The following is a 19,338-nucleotide window of genomic DNA, read 5'->3' as shown; positions in this document are numbered from 1 at the left end:
AAAAAGCATACAATTCAAAGTAAAAACAACAATGCCCACATAAAAAAACGATGGTACATGCATATGGTTGTAATACACTTTAAAACAGTTTGTAAATAACCTAGAATTGTCTTTTAGCCAGATATTAAAAGCAATATTTTCTTTAAAAAATTAGTCTTTACGTGTCGCTTAAAAATGTCCAGAGATTTGGCTTGGCGTAGTCCGAGTGGTAAGGCGTTCCACAGTTTTGGCGCGGAGTAGTCAAAACGCCTGTTTCCGCGAATCTGTGTTCTTATTTGTGGAACATTTAGAAGCATCCCATTTCCTTGGAGGGTAATAATCTCACTAAGGTACATGTAGGTTAGTTCGGTTTTATGGACTGCTTTGTATGTGTGTACAAGCACTTTGTATTTTATGCGGTACTGAACCGGGAGCCAGTGCAGGTTATACAGTACAGGTGTAATATAATCATGCTTTTTAATGCGAGGTATTATCCTTACTGCTGTAGTGAGTACACGTTGGAGTTTGTTTGTGGTCCTGTTTGGTTTGATTACTCCGTTTACCTGGCCAAGATATAGGGTTCCCGGCGGGTGCGACCGGTCAAAAGGGGTGCGTTTTCCTCCTAGGCACAAGCTCTCACCTTTTGGTGTTTCCAGGTGCCCATGTTTGCCCGACTCTCAATTTTGTATTCTTTATGATATTGATCATTTTACATTGTCTTTACTTTTTCGTAATTTTCGCTAACCAAGGGAGACGATACAATGTGCTTCTGTTGATGAGACCTTTCGCAATCAGGGATAACGATGCGAGCCCCATTACCGACAAAAATTCGTATTGTCACACTATGAACGAATGTGTCGATGTTGATTTATGGAGATAGAACAGATGTTTAAGGTTTCTCAAAGGGTTTATTCTTCAATGGTATAAGCCATATTTGGAGTGGGCGAAGGGTGTCCAACATCTTTATGAATAGAATAGAAACGGGGGATATATCATATAAGTCAAGTTAATTCATTAAAACAGATTTGAAACCAATATAATTTTAATGTACAGAGTGTGAACAATCTATACATAACCTTCCTTTGTCCATTTAAAATAGGCGACTGTATACTTCTAGGGAAGCATTGCGACAGTTAAACTCTTCCTTGTGCCTGGAAACGTATTTTTGTCCGTTTCACACACGTATTCTGAGAACGTAAAAGCTTGATCCGTTATGAATATCATGTCAAAAATAGTCACTTTCTTCTGTGGGAGAAGATGATATTCAAATCTATAAAAATTATCTTCTTTCTTTTTACTGCTGTCCGAGACGCCCTCTCCCGGTATATACGTTGCTAGTTCACGTAGTCTGGGCCTCCCCTTCCTCTTCTTGACCTTCCAATAAATCTTAACGTCAGGTGATGCCATGACGTCACATCGTAATTTTATCTCAATGCCTCTTTTTCTGTAGATTGTAGAGGAGGACTCATCCGTTCCGTGTGATTTTGCGTCATATACAAACATCTGCGACGGAACTACAAAGATTGATAACATACAGAATGAAAATTAATTATGCGTTTTGAAATTCTGTTAGGCTAACGTTTAAAATATTGATATTTACATTCGCTGTGTGTTTTCTGCTTAATTTGTATTCAATTCATCGCTCATCACTTGCAACAATCTTTCACTAGTTAATTGAAGATATCTTCAATTATTTGAAGATATCATCAATTCATTTGATGCGCGCAACAATTTAATTAAAGATCTCTTCAAATAATTAATTATATCTTCAATTCTGAATTATTTCGCGCATTAATTGAATTGATGATAGCATTAATTCTTCAGCTGAATTGATGTGCGCTATAATTTATTTAATGATCTCTTCAAATGAATTAATGATATCAACAATTGAATTAATGCGCGCTACAATTCAATTGAAGAGAGCAATAATTGATATAATGCGCACATTAAATCAATTGATGAGAGCAATAATTGAATTGATGCGTGCATTAATTCATTTGATGAGAGCAATAATTGATTTAATGCGCGCATTAATTCAATTATTGCTCTCTTCAATTGAATGAATAATATCTTTAATTCATTTAAAGAGCAATAATTCTTTTAGAGAGAGAATCTATATAATTAAAGATATCTTCAATTCAACATATCCACAATTGAATTAATGATCTCTTTAATTGAATTCTTGCTCTCTTTAAAAGAATTGATGCGCGCATTAATTCCTTATACAAAATCATTGTAAATAATTAAAGTTAACTTGAATTGAATTAAAGAGATCATAAAATTATCTATACCGAGCTCTAATTTAATTATTGCGTGCAATATTTCTACGAAATTAATGCTCTCATCAATTGAATTGAAGAGAGCAATAATTGAATTAATGCGCGCATCAATTCTATCATTGCTCTCATTAATTCAATTGATGCGCGCATTAATTAAATTGATGAGAGCAATAATTGAACTGAAGCGCTCATTAATTCAATTAAAGACAGCAATAATTGAATTGATGATATCTTCAAATAATTGAAGATATCTTCATTTATTTGAGTTTATGTTAATTTGGTGCTCCATATATTTTAAGCGTTTAGTGTTTGTCTTTGGTTTGTTTTAAACAGGAAATCGAAGGTCGCCAACACTGCCGGGAAAATGCATAAACCGCTAACATTAGGGTTCGTATGATCTCCCTTCTGTAACCTTAACGCGGGGGTTTGTTCATCTCCCTTTTGTGAAAATTCTCCATGGAAGAGAGAGCCAGGGGGAATGTATCACCCGTAGCCCCTCTCTACACCCCCCCCCCCCCCCCCCCCATCTCATACATGAAGCAGGAAACTTGAAAAGTAAAATTAAATAATAAATATCCTTTTAAAATCCCAAAAGAACAAAACATTGGTGTCTTACATTCCACTTCAATATTAAAGGTCATGTTGATAGGACTCTGAGAGAATCTGTTTTCGGCAAGACAGACAAATTTCGTGACACAAAGCCGTGTGATGTTGCGGACTTGTAGAAGAGAACCCTTGATGTGGATAGCTGTAAACAAAAAGTGAAATCAATTAGAAACCATACTTCTCATATTGTACCGCGATGCTTTCTAATTACTGCAGGGTTGTCTCTCCTGGACGTCGATATTGTGGCGATTACTTACAATTCGTTTCTCCTCGTTTGTTTCTATTCGTTCCTCGTATATACTGAGATGAAATTACGTCAGTATGATGTTTTCCTCCTAAGTCGGCACGGTATTGTTCTGGATACTTACGATTTGTTCTCATGTATGGCAAATGTTTGCTGTTCATAACGGATACGTACAATGTACCGATATTTTTTCATATACATGTATATACCGAATATTATATCCGGTATTCACAACTTACTTTTTTAATGTCTATATTGTACCAGAACAATGTACTTGCGGTGCATCTCTCATGGCAGTATTGTATTTATACCTGATATTTATGGTTTATTTCTCCTATTCCGATATCGTGTACCTGCTACTTAGGGCTTATTTATCCTTTACACCTGATACTTACACCTGATACTTACGGATAATTTCGTCTATTCCTGTAGTGAATACCTGATACTTACGAATGATATTTTCTATTCCTATAGGAAATAACCCTATAATCCTGTGGGGATCCTTTGGGTGAGTACGCAAAAACGGAGGCCCCGTGTCACAGCAAGTGTAACACGATAAAGATCCCTTCCTGCTCAAAAGCCGTAAGAATACAGGCCTGAATTTTACAGCCCTTCACTAGATGGCTATGGTGACGTTTCCATATGAGTGAAAGATTTTCGAGGGGAGGCTAAACAATATAAAACCAACCAACCAATCCTATTTCTATACTGTATACCTGATGGTTTTTCCTATTCCTTTACTGAATACTTTATACTTACGATTAATTTTTCTATTCCTACATTGTGCATTTTATATCTGATACCTACAGTTTGCATTTGACGTATTCCTTTAATTACTTACGGTTTATTTGTTCGCCCTCCTGAGTGAACCAGTTGATAGAGGGCTTTGGAGAACCCTTAATATCGCACCGCATGTCGACTATGTCGCCCTCCACGACTGCAAGGTTTGTCGTCCAAGGAGTGTTGGGTGGTATTTCCGGTGGACCTGTGCAAGATGAAACTATGAACTTTTAATGTAGGCATATATAAAAACAGATTCTAATGAATAAATTCTAACAATAGTCGTAATTTCAACGTGACGCAAGATGAAACTATGAACTTATAATGTAGGCATATATAAAAACAGATTCTAATGAATAAATTCTAACAAAAGTCGTAATTTCAACGTGACTATTTCAGCAATAGTCGTAATTTCAACGTGACTATTTTAACAATAGTCGTAATTTCATCGTGACTATTTTAACAATAGCCGTAATTTTAACGTGACTAAAAATAGTCATAATTTCATCGTGACTATTTCAACATTAGTCGTAATTTCATCGTGACTATTTCAGCAATATTCGTAATATCATTGTGACTATTTTAATAATAGTCGTAATTTCATCATGACTATGTTAACAGTAGTCGTAATTTTAACGTGACTATTTCAACAATAGTCGTAATTTCAACGTGACTATTTTAACAATAGTTGTAATTTCAACGTGACTATTTCAACATTAGTCGTAATTTCATCGTGACTATTTCAGCAATATCCGTAACATCATTGTGACTATTTTAATAATAGTCGTAATTTCATCATGACTATGTTAACAGTAGTCGTAATTTTAACGTGACTATTTCAGCAATAGTCATAATATCATCGTGACTATTTTAACAATAGTCGTAATATCATCGTGACTATTTTAACAATAGTTGTAATTTCATCGTGACTAATTTAGCAATAGTTGTAAATTCAAGAAGCACCAAAGTCACTATGACTAATCTGATAGTAACCACTAGCATGGTGTGGAATTTGTCGACAGTTTTACTTTAAGAGGTTCAATATAGCTTTACGGAAATTTGAAGAGAGCAGAGATATATGACGTACCATTGACGAATAGTGTGTATTCTCTAATGGTGATTTCTGTACCCCTAACAATCTGACAACATATGTAGACCCCCTCGTGTCTCTCCAGGATTGTTGTGATGACCAGATTCCAGTCATTGTAGCTTCTGTCCAGTGAGTAGTATTTATCGCTAGTATGGCGAGTTTCCATAAAGAACAGCATTTCATCGTGCGGTTTTTTCTTCCACATAACCATTTCAGATGTCTGTTTGAACAATACAAGTGTTTTACATGATAATGTTAGTGACGATACATAGTATCACAACGGTAGATCCAGAACAAATATGGGGATGTGTTCTTTAGTTGAAACTCTCTCCGTTGGCATAAAATACCATTTTCTGGGAGATTTTCTAACTAAAAGATTGAAATCCTCATGTCCCTTTGATCTGCTGTTGTGCACGTAACATGTTAAATGTATCAAGACGATTCTAGGATATTTCAAGCAAGCTTACTGCGGCGAATTCCCGGTCTTGTGTGATTTAATATGCACATTCAGTTAGGATGAAAAATTGGTATATACACGTAACTTGCATCTGTAATCGCAATGAAATTCAGGTGTGTTTTAGAAGGAAGAGTATACACATTCTAAAACTGACGCGACTTTTGACATATACTAATGAAGTACATTTATGAATATGTATAAACTAATTAATTTTCGCGGGGTTTAGTTTTAGCGGTTATCGTGGCATGAGCATACGCATGAATTTAAATCTACCACGAACAATAAAAACTGACCTACAGTGAAGAGTACCAGAGTTTCGACCATGGAATCAACGAACACAGTAACATTCATTTTTCTGAAGCCACAAAAATCTACCACTGAAATAAATAGTTTTACAGTTACTGTATATGTTATTGAAGTAAACTAGTACCTGTTGTTTGTCCGACTGGCAATAGAGGCTTACTGTATGTGTTATTGAAGTAAACTAGTACCTGTACTGTATATGTTATTGAAGTAAACTAGTACCTGTTGTTTGTCCGACTGGCAGTAGAGGCTTACTGTTGTCATAGGGTCTTTGTAGAACGTTTCTGTAATAATAAATTCACTAAAGATGGTTAGATAAACTAGACCAGCAGCAACCAGAGCTATATAAAGCGGGACGTCTCCTTCGCAACGTGAGTATTTTTCAAAATATGCTTTCCAGTGACCTTGCGCTTTGACCTTTAATTGAAAATCATGCTGAGACAATGAATTGATGCCCGTATACACGGGATACAACTATACTACCGTGGACTTCAGGTCTGAATCATTTACCTGGTTCCAGATTTCATCTTCACACATTTTAAAAAGGGGATATCTAGGTGTCCCTGAGGAGAAGTGCAATGTACTGAGTGTAGTGATGGCATGTGAACGAACGATAATGAAACACTGAGAATGGCAATGACCCACAATGGCATTCATCCAGGTAAGCTAAAAATCGACTGACATGTAAAAAGAATGCCGATTTAATAACCTAAACCATGTACATGTCTAATTGCATGCTCACTGTAATCTCAGCGAGGTTCGTCGAGGATAATTTCCACGAATCTCACTGAGATTAGGTCACTGTAATGTCACCACCTACCTGAGTATGCCCGAATATACCAGTCTGTCCAGAAAAGCATGACGAATGCCCATCTTCCACAAAACGAATTCATAACTGTTAAAAACAAATTGAATAATCTTGTGTTTACAACAAAAGTTTTACTTCTATTGATTTCTTGATTAGATATCTTTTAAGAAAAAGTATAGACCTAAAAAAAAATATCAATTGTTGTGAAGAGGAAACTTCAGAAATATTGTGCTACAACGTATGCGAGAAGTGATTGTAGGTTTTCAAAAATTCTAAAGAACCTTTGGTAATAATCGCAAAACTTTTCAACATCTACAACATCAAAACGTGCGAATTTTCAACACTTTACACCAATGTTCCTAACGACAAATTAAAGACTGGTTTGTTTGGCATTACAAACAGCTGCTTCTTCAATAAAAATGGAACAAAGAAATATTCATATTTTGTCAGACTTGAGATCAGTCATTCAAACATTACGTTATCAAACACCACTCTGACTCTACCCATAATCATTCTGAAGTTAATATGAAGTTGTTGGGGTTCCTCATTTATAATATCTACCTAGCCTTTGGCGATCAGATTTTCTAATAGTTTGTTGGAATTCCCCTAGGCACCAATTGTGTTCCTTTAGTAACTGACCTGTTCTTGTATTCTTGTAAGGCAGACTTTATTCAAAATCTTCTACATGAGAATAAAAAATGAATCATTTTAAAAATAGGATCTTTATACATTATTTTTATCCATTGCATGAAACTTGCACCAAAATTAAACTTCTCCAGTGTTTTAAACAAAAAATTCCACTCCACCGAGTCAAAAGCTTTCTCAAAATCACAGAATAACAAAATTTGTGGGTCATTTGAGTTTTCACAATATTCATATATATCAAGGATAGTCCTTGCACTAAATCCAATAAATCTGCCTTTAATATAAGCAGTTTGGTCTTCATTGATTAGATTATCAACTACTTTTTGTAGCCTTCTAGCTAACACGAATGCTAAAATTTTGTAATCTGAATTTGTTAAGCTAATCGGTCGATAATTTTTTATCTTATCTCTTTCTCCCTTTTTATGCAGTAATGATAAAAGTGAGAGCCTTTGTGTAAAGGGCATATTACCAGTTTCAAAAGTGTATTCAAGAGTTGCATAAAAAATGTCTTTAATTTCATTCCAAAAGGTTTTATAGAATTCATTAGGAATTCCATCCATCCCGGGTGATTTATTATCTTTAAGATTCATTACTGCTTCTTTACATTCTTGAAGAGTAAACATTTCATCGCAAAATAATCTTCCGTTTTCATCTAATTTTTGTTCAATATTTACTTCATTTAAATAATTTTGTATTTCATTATCATCAATGTGCTTTGATTCATATAGTTTGTCATAAAATGAACATATTTCATTTAAAATATCATTATCATTATAAACACTTTTTGTTTGTTCTGTTACCTTTCTAATCACATTGTCTGATTGATGGTAATTTTCTAATCTGAGAAAATAGGACCTATTTCTTTCTCCCTCTTCTATCCATTTTACTCTAGATCTGATCTGTGCCCCCCTTGATTTTTTGTCATACAGATGAGTTAGTTCATTTTCAAGGGTCCTTTTTTCTTTCATATTAATTTCATTTGCAGGTTTATCTTCTATATCCTGTATTTGTTTTTCTAGATCCATAACAGACTTTTTGTAACTTTTTGACAGTGATTTTGAATATGAAATACTTAAGCTACGAATTTCTTGTTTAAGTTGTTCCCAAAGATCATGTACACTTATAGTATTCAAATTTGCTATTTTAACATTATATTTATGAATTAAATCATTAATAATCATTTTATATTTCTTATCGTTCAAAAGACTCGTATCAAGTTTCCAATAACCTTGACCTCTTTCATTTTCATTTACAGTAACAGAGTTTAATAGCTTTGTGATCACTTAACCATCAGAATGAGTTCCTGGCACTTGTTGTACACGTATTTTGTGAACTTTAGCTAACATGATTTGACTTAAAAAGATATAATCAATACGACTTACGGGTTTGTTGCTTGAAATACACCACGTAAATCCAGGTTTTAACCCCTGAATTTTTTTCCAAGTATCATTAAGATTGAATTTATTTAAAATTTCTATCAAAATGTTTGTGCTTTTATCTGCAGCCGTAGTTTTATTTTTCCTATCCGTTTTATCAAAAACACAATTAAAATCGCCTCCTAGAATTATATTTTCTTCATGTAAGGTATATTTTGAAATATAAGCTTTTAGCTTTTTGAAAAAAGACACTCTTTCCGTTTCTGAATTTGGACTATAAATATTGACAATTGTGTATGCATTATTTTGAAAATGTATATTAAGTAGTAAAATTCTACCATCTTGAGTTTTGTGTACATTTTCTACATCAATATCTACATTGTTAAATAAAACTGAAACACCCCGTGCATGGGGTGAATTCGAAAAAGCATGAAAACATTTGCCGAACCAACGGCTGTTATACTTCGATTGATTCTTCTCAACAAAATGCGTTTCTTGAATTAAAGCTATATGAACATTAGTGTCTCTTAACCAATCGAAATTTTTTTGTCTTTTTTCATAGCTATTCATCCCTCTAGCATTGAGGGAAATAATGGATAAATCATTCATTACGCTAAAGTTCTAATCTGATTCTCCAGAATTGAGGATTTCATTTTGTGACCGATTTCTACGACTGTGTCGCATTTTGCTGGCATCGGGTGCATTTTTTGTTTTCTTGACCTTTTTGGAAAGCTTGGTAATGATATCACCTAGCATGTTTTCACCAGGCCAATCAGATTTGTCAGTGTGCGTCGTACCAGTTTTGTTAAGCCCCGATCCCCAGAAATCGTCGTAGGTGGATTCCACGAACAAGGCTTTTGGGGGTGCACTTTTCAAAGCATCGTAAAATTCTTGAACTTGAGCTAGCTTAGCTTCCACGATTTCCTTCATGGTGTTGTATTGAGAATCAATGAAATGTTGAGAAGCCAAAATGTTGTTACCGATTTGTTTGGCATCTAAGGCAGTGGGTGCAGCTTGGATAGCCGTCGCGCGTGGAATGTCACCTGAACGCACTGCCTTTACGTACTGATATGCATGCTCCGATGATTTGTGTTCAACACCGAATACTTTGATATCGTTAAGGTGAAAATTTGAAAGGATGTCATCTTTTCCACTAAATGGAATAATATTAGGATCCGCCTCTGTATAGAGCTCACACTTTTCATCTCCTGGATTATGCCCTGGTTTTTTACAGGCTTTGCAACACTGAACGCTATCACACTGATTTGTAAAGTGTTCATTGCTCCAACATTTCGTACATCTAGGAGAACGCTTGAGAGAGGGTTGGCCCTTATGAAATAACAAACACTGAATCCCGGCGCACACGCAGGATCGGGGTAGAAACCCCCCTCTTTAAAGGGTTTAACATACACGAATCTATTTCCATTGAAAATCTCTGTCATTCTGAGGGTACTGGGATTTCTTATTTTTTCGTATTTTATTTCACTGCATAGAGAAACTTTGAACTGATCAAGCATGTTTCTTACGGCAGAGTCGTCGACGGACAAAGGAACGCCTTTGATTGTAATTTTAAGTACCTGCTCATTTGGATTGCCGGTACCTGTTGAAAACGGATTGTTTGCATATACCTGTACGTTCCTACTTCTAAGATCAAATCCTTCGGTGACCAGTTTAGATCTACTACTTAAAGAATCCACATAGATCCGCCACAGGTCTCTGTCTAATTGAATGCATTTTACATCATCGATTTATTTTGACAATTGTACTGCAATCTCAAAGTCAGAAATTTTATTATTTCTATCATTTTATATTTCACTATTCTTCAAGAACACTGGTTTCAACATCTGAGCTGGCACTGCCATTGCCATAGTTTGTAATAACATAAATATACACAAATGTGAGTATCTACTCACTTGAGTCACTAGGTAGAAATCTGCTTCAAAAAGTTTTCTGCTACTAGAAAAATTGCAAAAAGCAAAAAGTCATGATGAAATTACGACTAATGTTGAAAAATAATGGATGGATTTCTAAAACGTGTAAAATGAATAGAGGAATCAGACAAGGTTGTCCATTGTCTGCCCTGCTTTTTATTTTTGTAGCAGAAGTCCTTGCCTGTAATATTAGATCAAATAAAGATATAAATGGGTTTAAGATCAAAGAAATGAAACAAGAAATAAAAATAGTTCAGCATGCTGACGACTGTACGATTCCTATTAAGAATGAAAAATCATTACAAATAGCGTTAAACACAATTGATATTTTTTGTAAACATTCAGGATTAAAACTAAATAAAGATAAAACAGAATGTTTATTATTAGGAAAGCTTAAAGGAACAAAAAAAGAAATTCTTAATCTGAAAGTAAATGAAAATTCAATTAAAGCATTAGGTATCCACATTGGTCATAGTAAAGAAGATTGTTTTGAAAAAAACTGGATACGGTATCGAAGAGATATAGAAAAATTATTAGATTCATGGAGAACCAGAAAACTTACAATATTTGGAAAATGCTGCATAATAAACTCTTTGGCAATATCAAAATTAGTATATGCAGCAACTTTATTACCAACTCCTGGTGATGAATTTATCAAAGAAATAAATAAAATAATTTTTAATTTCATTTGTTGACTTAAAATCCAAATTCAAAGCGCTTAAAGCATCATGGATCCCAAAAATAATATCGTGTAACCATAAATTAAAAGACTTTTTCCAGAGTTTCTGTCAAAGGAATCAATATGTTATTTACTATCTATTAAAGACAAACGACTCATTTTTGAGTGAAAGTGGAATGTTGCATAAATACATACCCTATTTTTATAGAGAAATTATTACATATTTCAATGAAGCTAAGGGCAAATCGACAACATTACAATTTTCCCAAAATATTTGGAAAAATAAAAGATTTACTTATAAAAATGAGACACTTTGTTTTACAAATTGAATGAAAAGTGGTGTTTTAAAAGTAGATGATCTGTTTAATGAAATTGGATTCAAGGATATTACTGATTTTTCAAATCTTACAAACAAACATAACTGGTTGTGTGAATATAAAATACTAAGAAATGTTTTTAATAAAATAAGTCATAAGACAAAATACCATATAGAAAAAGAAAACGTGTTTTTATTTAAAAATGGAAAAATTGAATCTATAATTGGCAAATCTTGTAAATTCTTTTACGACATTTTTGTTGATAAGTTTCAAAGATCATATATGGAAAGTATGTGGGAAAAGACTTTTATGTTGGAAAAGTCAGAATGGACTAATATTTATAGAAATAATGTATTTAAAGTTGTTGATAAAAATGTTGCTGAATTTAACTACAAACTTTTGCACAATCTTTTATGCAACAATTATCTACTTAGCAAATGGAAAAAAGATGTTCATAGAAACTGTACATTTTGTGCTGATGTCATTGAAAACAATGCACATTTAATTTTTGAATGTCAAAATGTAAGACAGATATGGAATACTGTTGAAATGGTGCTTGAAATTGACATTCGATGGAAACATATTGTTCTCGGCTTTTTTCATGAAGATAATCCTAAAGTGCATACATTTAACTTTGTGATTTCATATATTGCTTTCAGAATTTACAAAAGTAAAATGATGTTAAGACTTGAAAACAAAACTGAAAGTGTGAATAATCTGTTGATACAGGTTAAATTAGACTGTTATAGAACATACTTAACATTAAGAAAATCAAAGTACGATTTCCTAGATCACAAATTATTTGAGAGACCTTCTTTGTTACTTTAATGCTTTATATTATAACACATGTATTGCAATAATCTGTATGTACTATGTATCTGATATTCAGTTTCCAACAATAGCATTCCACCAGTACTTGAGGGTGACCTGTTCCTCAGTACTTGTTGTTAGGGGAGTGGTGAACTGTTTGTGATTGTGTCTCCCCTGCAACAATATGGATCAATCATTGCTTTATATGTATTAAGTGTAGATTAGATTTTGCATACTGATATAATTTTGACACCTAAATATACTTTGCTTTTTTTTTAGTTGAAAAATATTGCTATCTAGCATGTAAATCTTTAAGTGTAAAAGAAAACCAATATTATCAACTATACTGTTTGATATCATGTAGATATATTTCTTAAATATGCATACATGTATAGTTAACACATATATGTACAGTGTATATATATATATATATATATATATATATATATATATATATATATATATATCCAATCCATGGAGCCCTGGCACCCTAGGTGAGGATTATTCGGGGATCTCTGCGGAGACATTACCCCCAAATATCAAATGTATGTTAGCTAGAAATAAAAGATATTGAAAGGGGGAAAAAAAATTTTAAAAAATAAATCATTTGCTGTGGCCTTCAACTTGACATTGAGATACACCGGCGACGTTTTATCTTTTAACAATACTCACAGTTTTTAAATCGAGACAGGCTACTGGAAAAACAAGCTCATGTTACATGGTTTTCAGCAGTCTCGTTTAAAGTCAGCATTTCGCAAATTCTATGGTTATTATATCGATTTAGTTTGCCAATACAACTAGTCAATGGGTCTTGTCTGACGTGTTTCATACCAATTGTTAGGCCATTCTTTACACACTGAGTTTGACTACGAATTAATCCGTGTACCTGATCAAGATCTAGGGTTCGCGGCGGGTGTAACTGTTCGGCTACTCCTCCTAGGTACCTCATCCCACCTGGTGTATTCAGGGGTTCGTGTTTACCCAACTCTTAATTTTATATTCCTTATAGGATTTATGAGGTACTTGACTACGGATAACTCCGTTTACCTGATCAAGATATAGGGCTCACGGCGGGTGTGACTAGTCAACAGGGGACACTCCTCCCAGGCACCTAATCCCTTCTCTGATGTGTCCAGGGGTCCGTGTTTACACAAGGCTCCATTATGTATTGCTTATAGGAGTTATGAGATTGATCACTGTTTGTTATCTTTACCTTTCATTAATCACTTTTCGTTATCTTCATTTTTTCGTTCATTGATACGTCGATCTGATATATCCCAGTTATCTCGAAATAAAAGACACTTCAACTTTGTTATGCATTATTTTCAATGTATACAACAGTAAACAGTACAAAAGCGCATGCATATCTCAACGATGTTTGACATGTTCTTGCGATGCCGATATGAAGAGGCTGGAGGTGTATCATCTCATATACTTTCAAAAACTGAGAAACACTTCTTGTATTTACATTCTAATCATTTTAATAGTGGTCAGCCTACATACATTCTTTCACCAGAGGGCGCGTTAGGCAAGCTTCACATAGAGGAGCGCACGGAACTCTGGGTGGAGAATGAGCCTACATAGAGATTAGATCGCAGGGGCGGATCCAGGAATTGCGGTTACGGGGGGGGGGGGCGCCACTTTATGAGGCAGTGGGTCCAGCCCTGGTGGGGGTACAGGGGGCGAAGCCCCCGGAAGCTCCTGGATTTTACAGATTTTACGGGGCTTGAAATATTTCTCCTATTTAGTCATTTGTACTATTTTCTATCATTTTAATAAGGTGAAATTAATAAAATGACCCAAATTTTAAGGGTTTTTTGGAAAAAATTAAGTTCTCCCAATAAAGTAATTCAAGAAATCAAAAGATTTTGTCATTTATTTCTCCGGGAGTGGAAGAAATTATTGCTTCTTTTATGGTTTAGTACATTTCCCGAAACAAGATACCGCGATTTACCTTAAAGAGGTATAGCGCATTTGCTGACGAAACGGCCGACTCAGAAATCTAAATGGAAAGCACCGGTTTCCAATAATAGACTGCTGTGTTATATTTAAATATAGGGTCAAAGTTTTTGATGTTTCGTTAACCAAGATAAATAACTGCCGCAGTTTAGCATTACTGACATTTATATGAGTCATTCTTTAATCAATAAACCATTTTCCTATTTGGAATGATGAACAGTACAATATTTTCATAGGTGCATTCATATTACACAGCAACCCTTTTACATATGGCATTACTTAACTCACTGTTCTGACATGACTGCAGCACCTTTAATAGATTTCATCAGTTCATTTGCCTTTGGTTGATAATTTGAGTGTTTAGCTTTGCCTAAATATCATATGACAGTTGCTACACGAGTTTTTATATTTACTTTTGAGAAGTCAAACCGTATAACAGTTCCTTTCCTCCCTTGATCTATTTTTACTTAGTACATGTTGTGCATTTGTGCCCTTTTTCTTGTAGTATTTGTTAAGCTTTTCGTCAGCCATATTACGGTTTGAAAATCCTGTGCACACAGGAACATGTTATAGTGTAAACAAACGGAACTACAGTGATCTCGGAATAAATTCCCTTACTTAAGTCGTAACTTGCAAATATTGGAAGTTATGGTGAAAATGATTAATATTTGTTATGATATATGTATCACATTTATAACACCCCCTCCCTCAAGTAAACGACCCAAAAAATAAAAAGCAAAAAAATAAAAAAAAATATCGGGAAAATATTGGACGTTAACTCGGAATGTATGGTTTAAGTGGAAGATTACCGAGCACCTAAACCACTAGGCCGCCCAGGCATGTAAGTTTAAAAGTTTAACGTTTGACAGGCTGCTATATCTCAAGGTAAATTTTGAGAACAATAATTTAAAAATATTTTGTCCATTTTCAACAAAACGCCACCTTAAACCAAATTTCCTCAAATGGACTTATGTACAGTCATACTCAAGTAAAATAATTTCAGTGTTTTATTTCTGGTTTAGGGTGGCCTTTTGCAACAGTTTGCAATTTTTTATGCCCATTACGTTACATCTACTATATACTCTATTTAATCACGGTGATGTTTATGCTTATCAAATAAAGATACTATCAACATATAGATATCTTTATTGAGTAATTTGGGTAAACACAAGTATAAATTGACATTGTATACCAGAATATTTGTAAAAAATGATATTCAAGAATAAAGTATTTATGTAGGCGAAATTGCATACCAAGTGCGCTATACTCCTTTGAAAATTTTAAGGGGGGGGGGGGCGGCGGCTGCGCCCCCTATAAATCCGCCACTGGATCGTGTATTCATGCGCATACGCAGGGACTAGCCTATTTCAAATGTTGAAAGTTTATGAGATATTAACATACAGTTTCAGTTGTTTATGAACACACTATAAGGAAGGTCGTATAAAAAGTGAAATAATGAAAAGTGATCCAATTCATAACTCCCATAAAGAATACAAAATCGGGGTAAACATGGACCCATGGTATAATCAATAGTGGGATCAGGTGGCGAGGAGGAGTAAGCATCCCCTGTTGACCGGTCACACCCGCCGTGAGTCTTATATCTTGATCAGGCCAACGGAGTTAGCCATAGTCAACATCAGAACGGCTCAATAACATTGGTATGACACACGTCAGACAGCATTTGACTTATATGACAGATTGTATCTACAAGCTAGACCAATATTGTGTCTATAGAATGCCTACTTTAAATGTTGAAACCCTTGTAACATTAACTTACACAGAACATGCTCTCGTGTATCGAATCAATTGAGAGACATCAACACCATAATTATGCAAGTGATCATGGAATATTGCTACATAAATATGGGAAGTTGGCGATGGAGAAACTGAAATCATCCCGTTTGTCATAAAGTTGAGGTGTTAGTTTGCCAGTAATATCTATTTCCTATAAAATATCTAAGTATGAAGGTGGACGACTCCGTGGTGTCCTTTAGTTCGAGTTCACAGGGATATATCGAATCGATATATGGATGAAAATCATTGTTGTTAATATATAATACGTCGTCAATATATCTAAATGTAGAACTGAAGGACACAGCAAGAGATCTTTTCTTCTCACGTAGAAATGTTCAAATAAATTCTGCTTCATGATACTATAAAAACATATCAGCTAACAAAGGAACACAATTCGTGCCCATGGGAATTCCAACAGACTGTTGGAAGACCTGATCACCAAAGGCTACGAAGATAATGTCAATGAAGAACTTTAGCATAATCTTTATTTCAACTTCAGAGTACTTGTTCGTGGAATAAGAGTGGTGTTTAACAAAGTAATTTTTTGGATGACTGATTACTAGATATGAATATTTCCGTTTTCCATTTTTGTTGAAGAAGCAACTGTCTATGATGTCAAAAAGTATAGTCTTTAATTTATCATGAGGAATGGTCGTGTATAGTGCTGAAAAGTCATACGTTTTGATGTTGTTGATTTGAGAGAAGTTTTGCGATTTCAAATCTACTAAAAGTTCTTTAGAAATTGTTAGAACCCACAGTTGATTTACACCACTTCTGGTATATGTAGTGGCACAGCACGTTTGAAGTTTCTCCTTCACAGCTGTTAATATTTTCAGGAAGAGTAGAGATAGGGGCTTGGTAGAACATTTACTAGATCCAGTAATGTATCTCTGTAAGAGGTTTTATGAAGTTTAGGAATCCAGTATAGGTACGGTATCTCATATTCATTCGACCCATTGACTGGGATATTAAATGTGTCTACATGTAAAACTGAAGCATGGTTTTGAAGAGTTTCATCTTTTGAAAGGGCAGTTGGCGTATAATTACGATTGCAAAGGGTGGAATAAACGCCAAGTTCGTTCAAAATACAGCTGTACTATTGAGCCTTACAAACAAAGACAATGTTATTACAAGCTTTTTTCAGCTGGAACCAAAACATATTCCTCGTGTAATCTATCTAGTTCTTTTATCACTTCTGATTTACTAAACACAGAATGATAGTGGGTATGTACTTTTAATTTGTTGTGTCTAATGCGAGATTTTAGTATTTCTCTTATACTTTTAATCCATTCTGACAATGTATTAAAAGAATCATAGATTTCAGTCTGTATTCTGGTGTTGAAAATCCACGTATAGACTAGTTTTGGCTTCTTCATATAACGTATTTTTAAAAAACTCTCAATGGAACAAAGTAAAGGTTTGTGCGAATATGATGTGGACCTAATTGTCTGTTGGCGTAAGCTTTGAACCGAAAGTGACATCATGTATACTTGGTCTTTTATATATACGATGTCACTGACTGCTTTTCCTTCTTTGAGTATTTGGAAAGAGTCCAAACACATTTACGTTATTTCCTTGTGGACTAGTCAAATTTCCTACATAATGTACTTTATCATTGCATCCATATGGAAATGCAGTACCTAAGGTCATGATCCAGTGATCTTCTTGTTATCTACGAAAAGGGGTACTTAGGGTCATTTGGGCTGATATGATATGGATTCTAGCGTGTAATGTTGTACATTTAGTGTTTATTGTTATATATCCAATGTATCTATACTTCTTTTATGGTGTATACCAATGTACATGTAATATATAATGCCGTGCATGTAATATATGTTGTTGCATATGTAAATATATATTGCTGTACACGTAATATATAATGCTGTACACGTAATATATAATGTTGCACACGCAATATATACTGTTGTACACGTAATATATAATGCTGTACACGTAATATATAATGTTGTACACGTAATATATACGGTTGTTCACGTAATATATACTGTTGTACACGTAATATATGTTGTACACGTAATATATAATGCTGTACACGTAATATATAATGCTGTACACGTAATATATAATGCTGTACATGTAGTATATAATGATGTACACGTAATATATAATGTTGCACACGCAATATATACTGTTGTACACGTAATATATGTTGTACACGTAATATATAATGCTGTACACGTAATATATAATGCTGTACACGTAATATATAATGTTGTACACGTAATATATACTGTTGTACATGTAATTAAACTCTTGTACACATGATATGTTATACGTGTAATGTTGTACATGTAATAAATAATGTTGTATATGTAATGTAATGTACTGTTGTATTCGTAATATATACTGTTGTACATATAATATATACTGTTGTACACGTGATACATAATGCTGTATGTATAATATATAATGTTGTACATGTAGTATATACTGCTGTAATTTAATTTGTATTCCTCACTATATGTAATGTATAACGATGTAAATATCAATTAACTAGCTTAGAATTTCCTTATAGTATCGAGATGTGTTTTGTTACTTTTGAATAAATAAAACAAAGGTCATGAACCATACACATAAGGGTACCATGTTAAGAAGAACTAAAACGGTGGGTTTTTATAAAACAGGGTGGAACTAGTAATTTCAGGGGCACTCAAATCAAATGTTCTGAATTTTAACACCCCTGAGCAGTACATATGTACTTCACACTTACTTGTTAGTTTTCTTGACATTTAGTCCCTGTCTCCCCAAATCAAAGGTTAGCTATGACAAGTCTCATCTAGTAGAATATATGAACTAAGTCAAAACAAAGCTATGTTCCTAATACCACAACCTTTCCATCGTTCGCGTGTGTTTTAACAGTCTTTTCCCTGGTGCGTATTTGTCTGTTTCCGGGAGGAAAACACTCCTTTAGACGTTCGGAAGTGATCAAAAATATCCTCTATGGCAAGATTAGACAGTTCAATAACAAAAAGAAATACTAACAGAGCATTTCATACAAACAGCATCTTGTAAACTTTCTATCCCTGTATGATAAAACAATTGACACGCAACATATCTGAAAGTGCGGAGGCAAGTATGCGTTCCGCTCTCGATAGAAACCGCTCTCAGTCGTAATTGTAACCCTACACTACGATTGTCCCGGTCGCCAAAGCGCAACAGTTAACATGAAGGAAAAGTGGAGGATATGTACAAGCATTATCATTATTGTAGATTTATATATAGCGCTTTATCTAATCAACACAATTAGCCTAAAGCGCCTT

At 34.2% G+C, this 19,338-nt stretch overlaps 1 protein-coding gene across 3 annotated transcripts; it reads right to left on the bottom strand.

Moving 5' to 3' along the window:
* Window positions 1–1,003: 1,003 nt before the first annotated feature.
* On the bottom strand, window positions 1,004–19,244 carry LOC130054683 (hemicentin-2-like). 3 transcript variants are annotated; one of them, XM_056165187.1, is made up of 7 exons: window positions 18,789–19,239; window positions 6,559–6,633; window positions 5,961–6,022; window positions 4,976–5,198; window positions 3,950–4,093; window positions 2,875–3,006; window positions 1,004–1,493 (listed from the first exon to the last, which is right to left on the bottom strand). In XM_056165187.1, the coding sequence occupies exons 1-7, from the start codon at window positions 18,805–18,807 to the stop codon at window positions 1,093–1,095; spliced, it is 1,056 nt and encodes a 351-aa protein (XP_056021162.1). In that variant the 5' UTR covers window positions 18,808–19,239; the 3' UTR covers window positions 1,004–1,092. The 3 variants fall into 3 exon arrangements, with proteins under 3 accessions (XP_056021162.1, XP_056021164.1, XP_056021163.1); XM_056165189.1 differs by lacking the exon at window positions 18,789–19,239 and adding an exon at window positions 5,729–5,812 and having other exon boundaries at window positions 6,559–6,577; XM_056165188.1 differs by lacking the exon at window positions 6,559–6,633 and having other exon boundaries at window positions 18,789–19,244.
* Between the last annotated feature and the right edge of the window lie 94 nt (window positions 19,245–19,338).

The sequence above is a fragment of the Ostrea edulis genome, chromosome 5 (assembly GCF_947568905.1).
Source record: "Ostrea edulis chromosome 5, xbOstEdul1.1, whole genome shotgun sequence".
Taxonomy (NCBI): Eukaryota; Metazoa; Mollusca; class Bivalvia; order Ostreida; family Ostreidae; genus Ostrea; species Ostrea edulis.
Note: the sequence above shows the minus strand (reverse complement) of the source record. Positions and strands in the feature narration are given on the sequence as shown.

Coding starts and splice junctions, on each gene's coding strand:
- LOC130054683 (XM_056165187.1), bottom strand. Junction 3,007..3,949: donor GGAGGGCGAACAAATAAACC/GTAAGTAATTAA, acceptor TTTTGTTTACAG/CTATCCACATCAAGGGTTCT. Junction 1,494..2,874: donor CTTTAATATTGAAGTGGAAT/GTAAGACACCAA, acceptor CAATCTTTGTAG/TTCCGTCGCAGATGTTTGTA.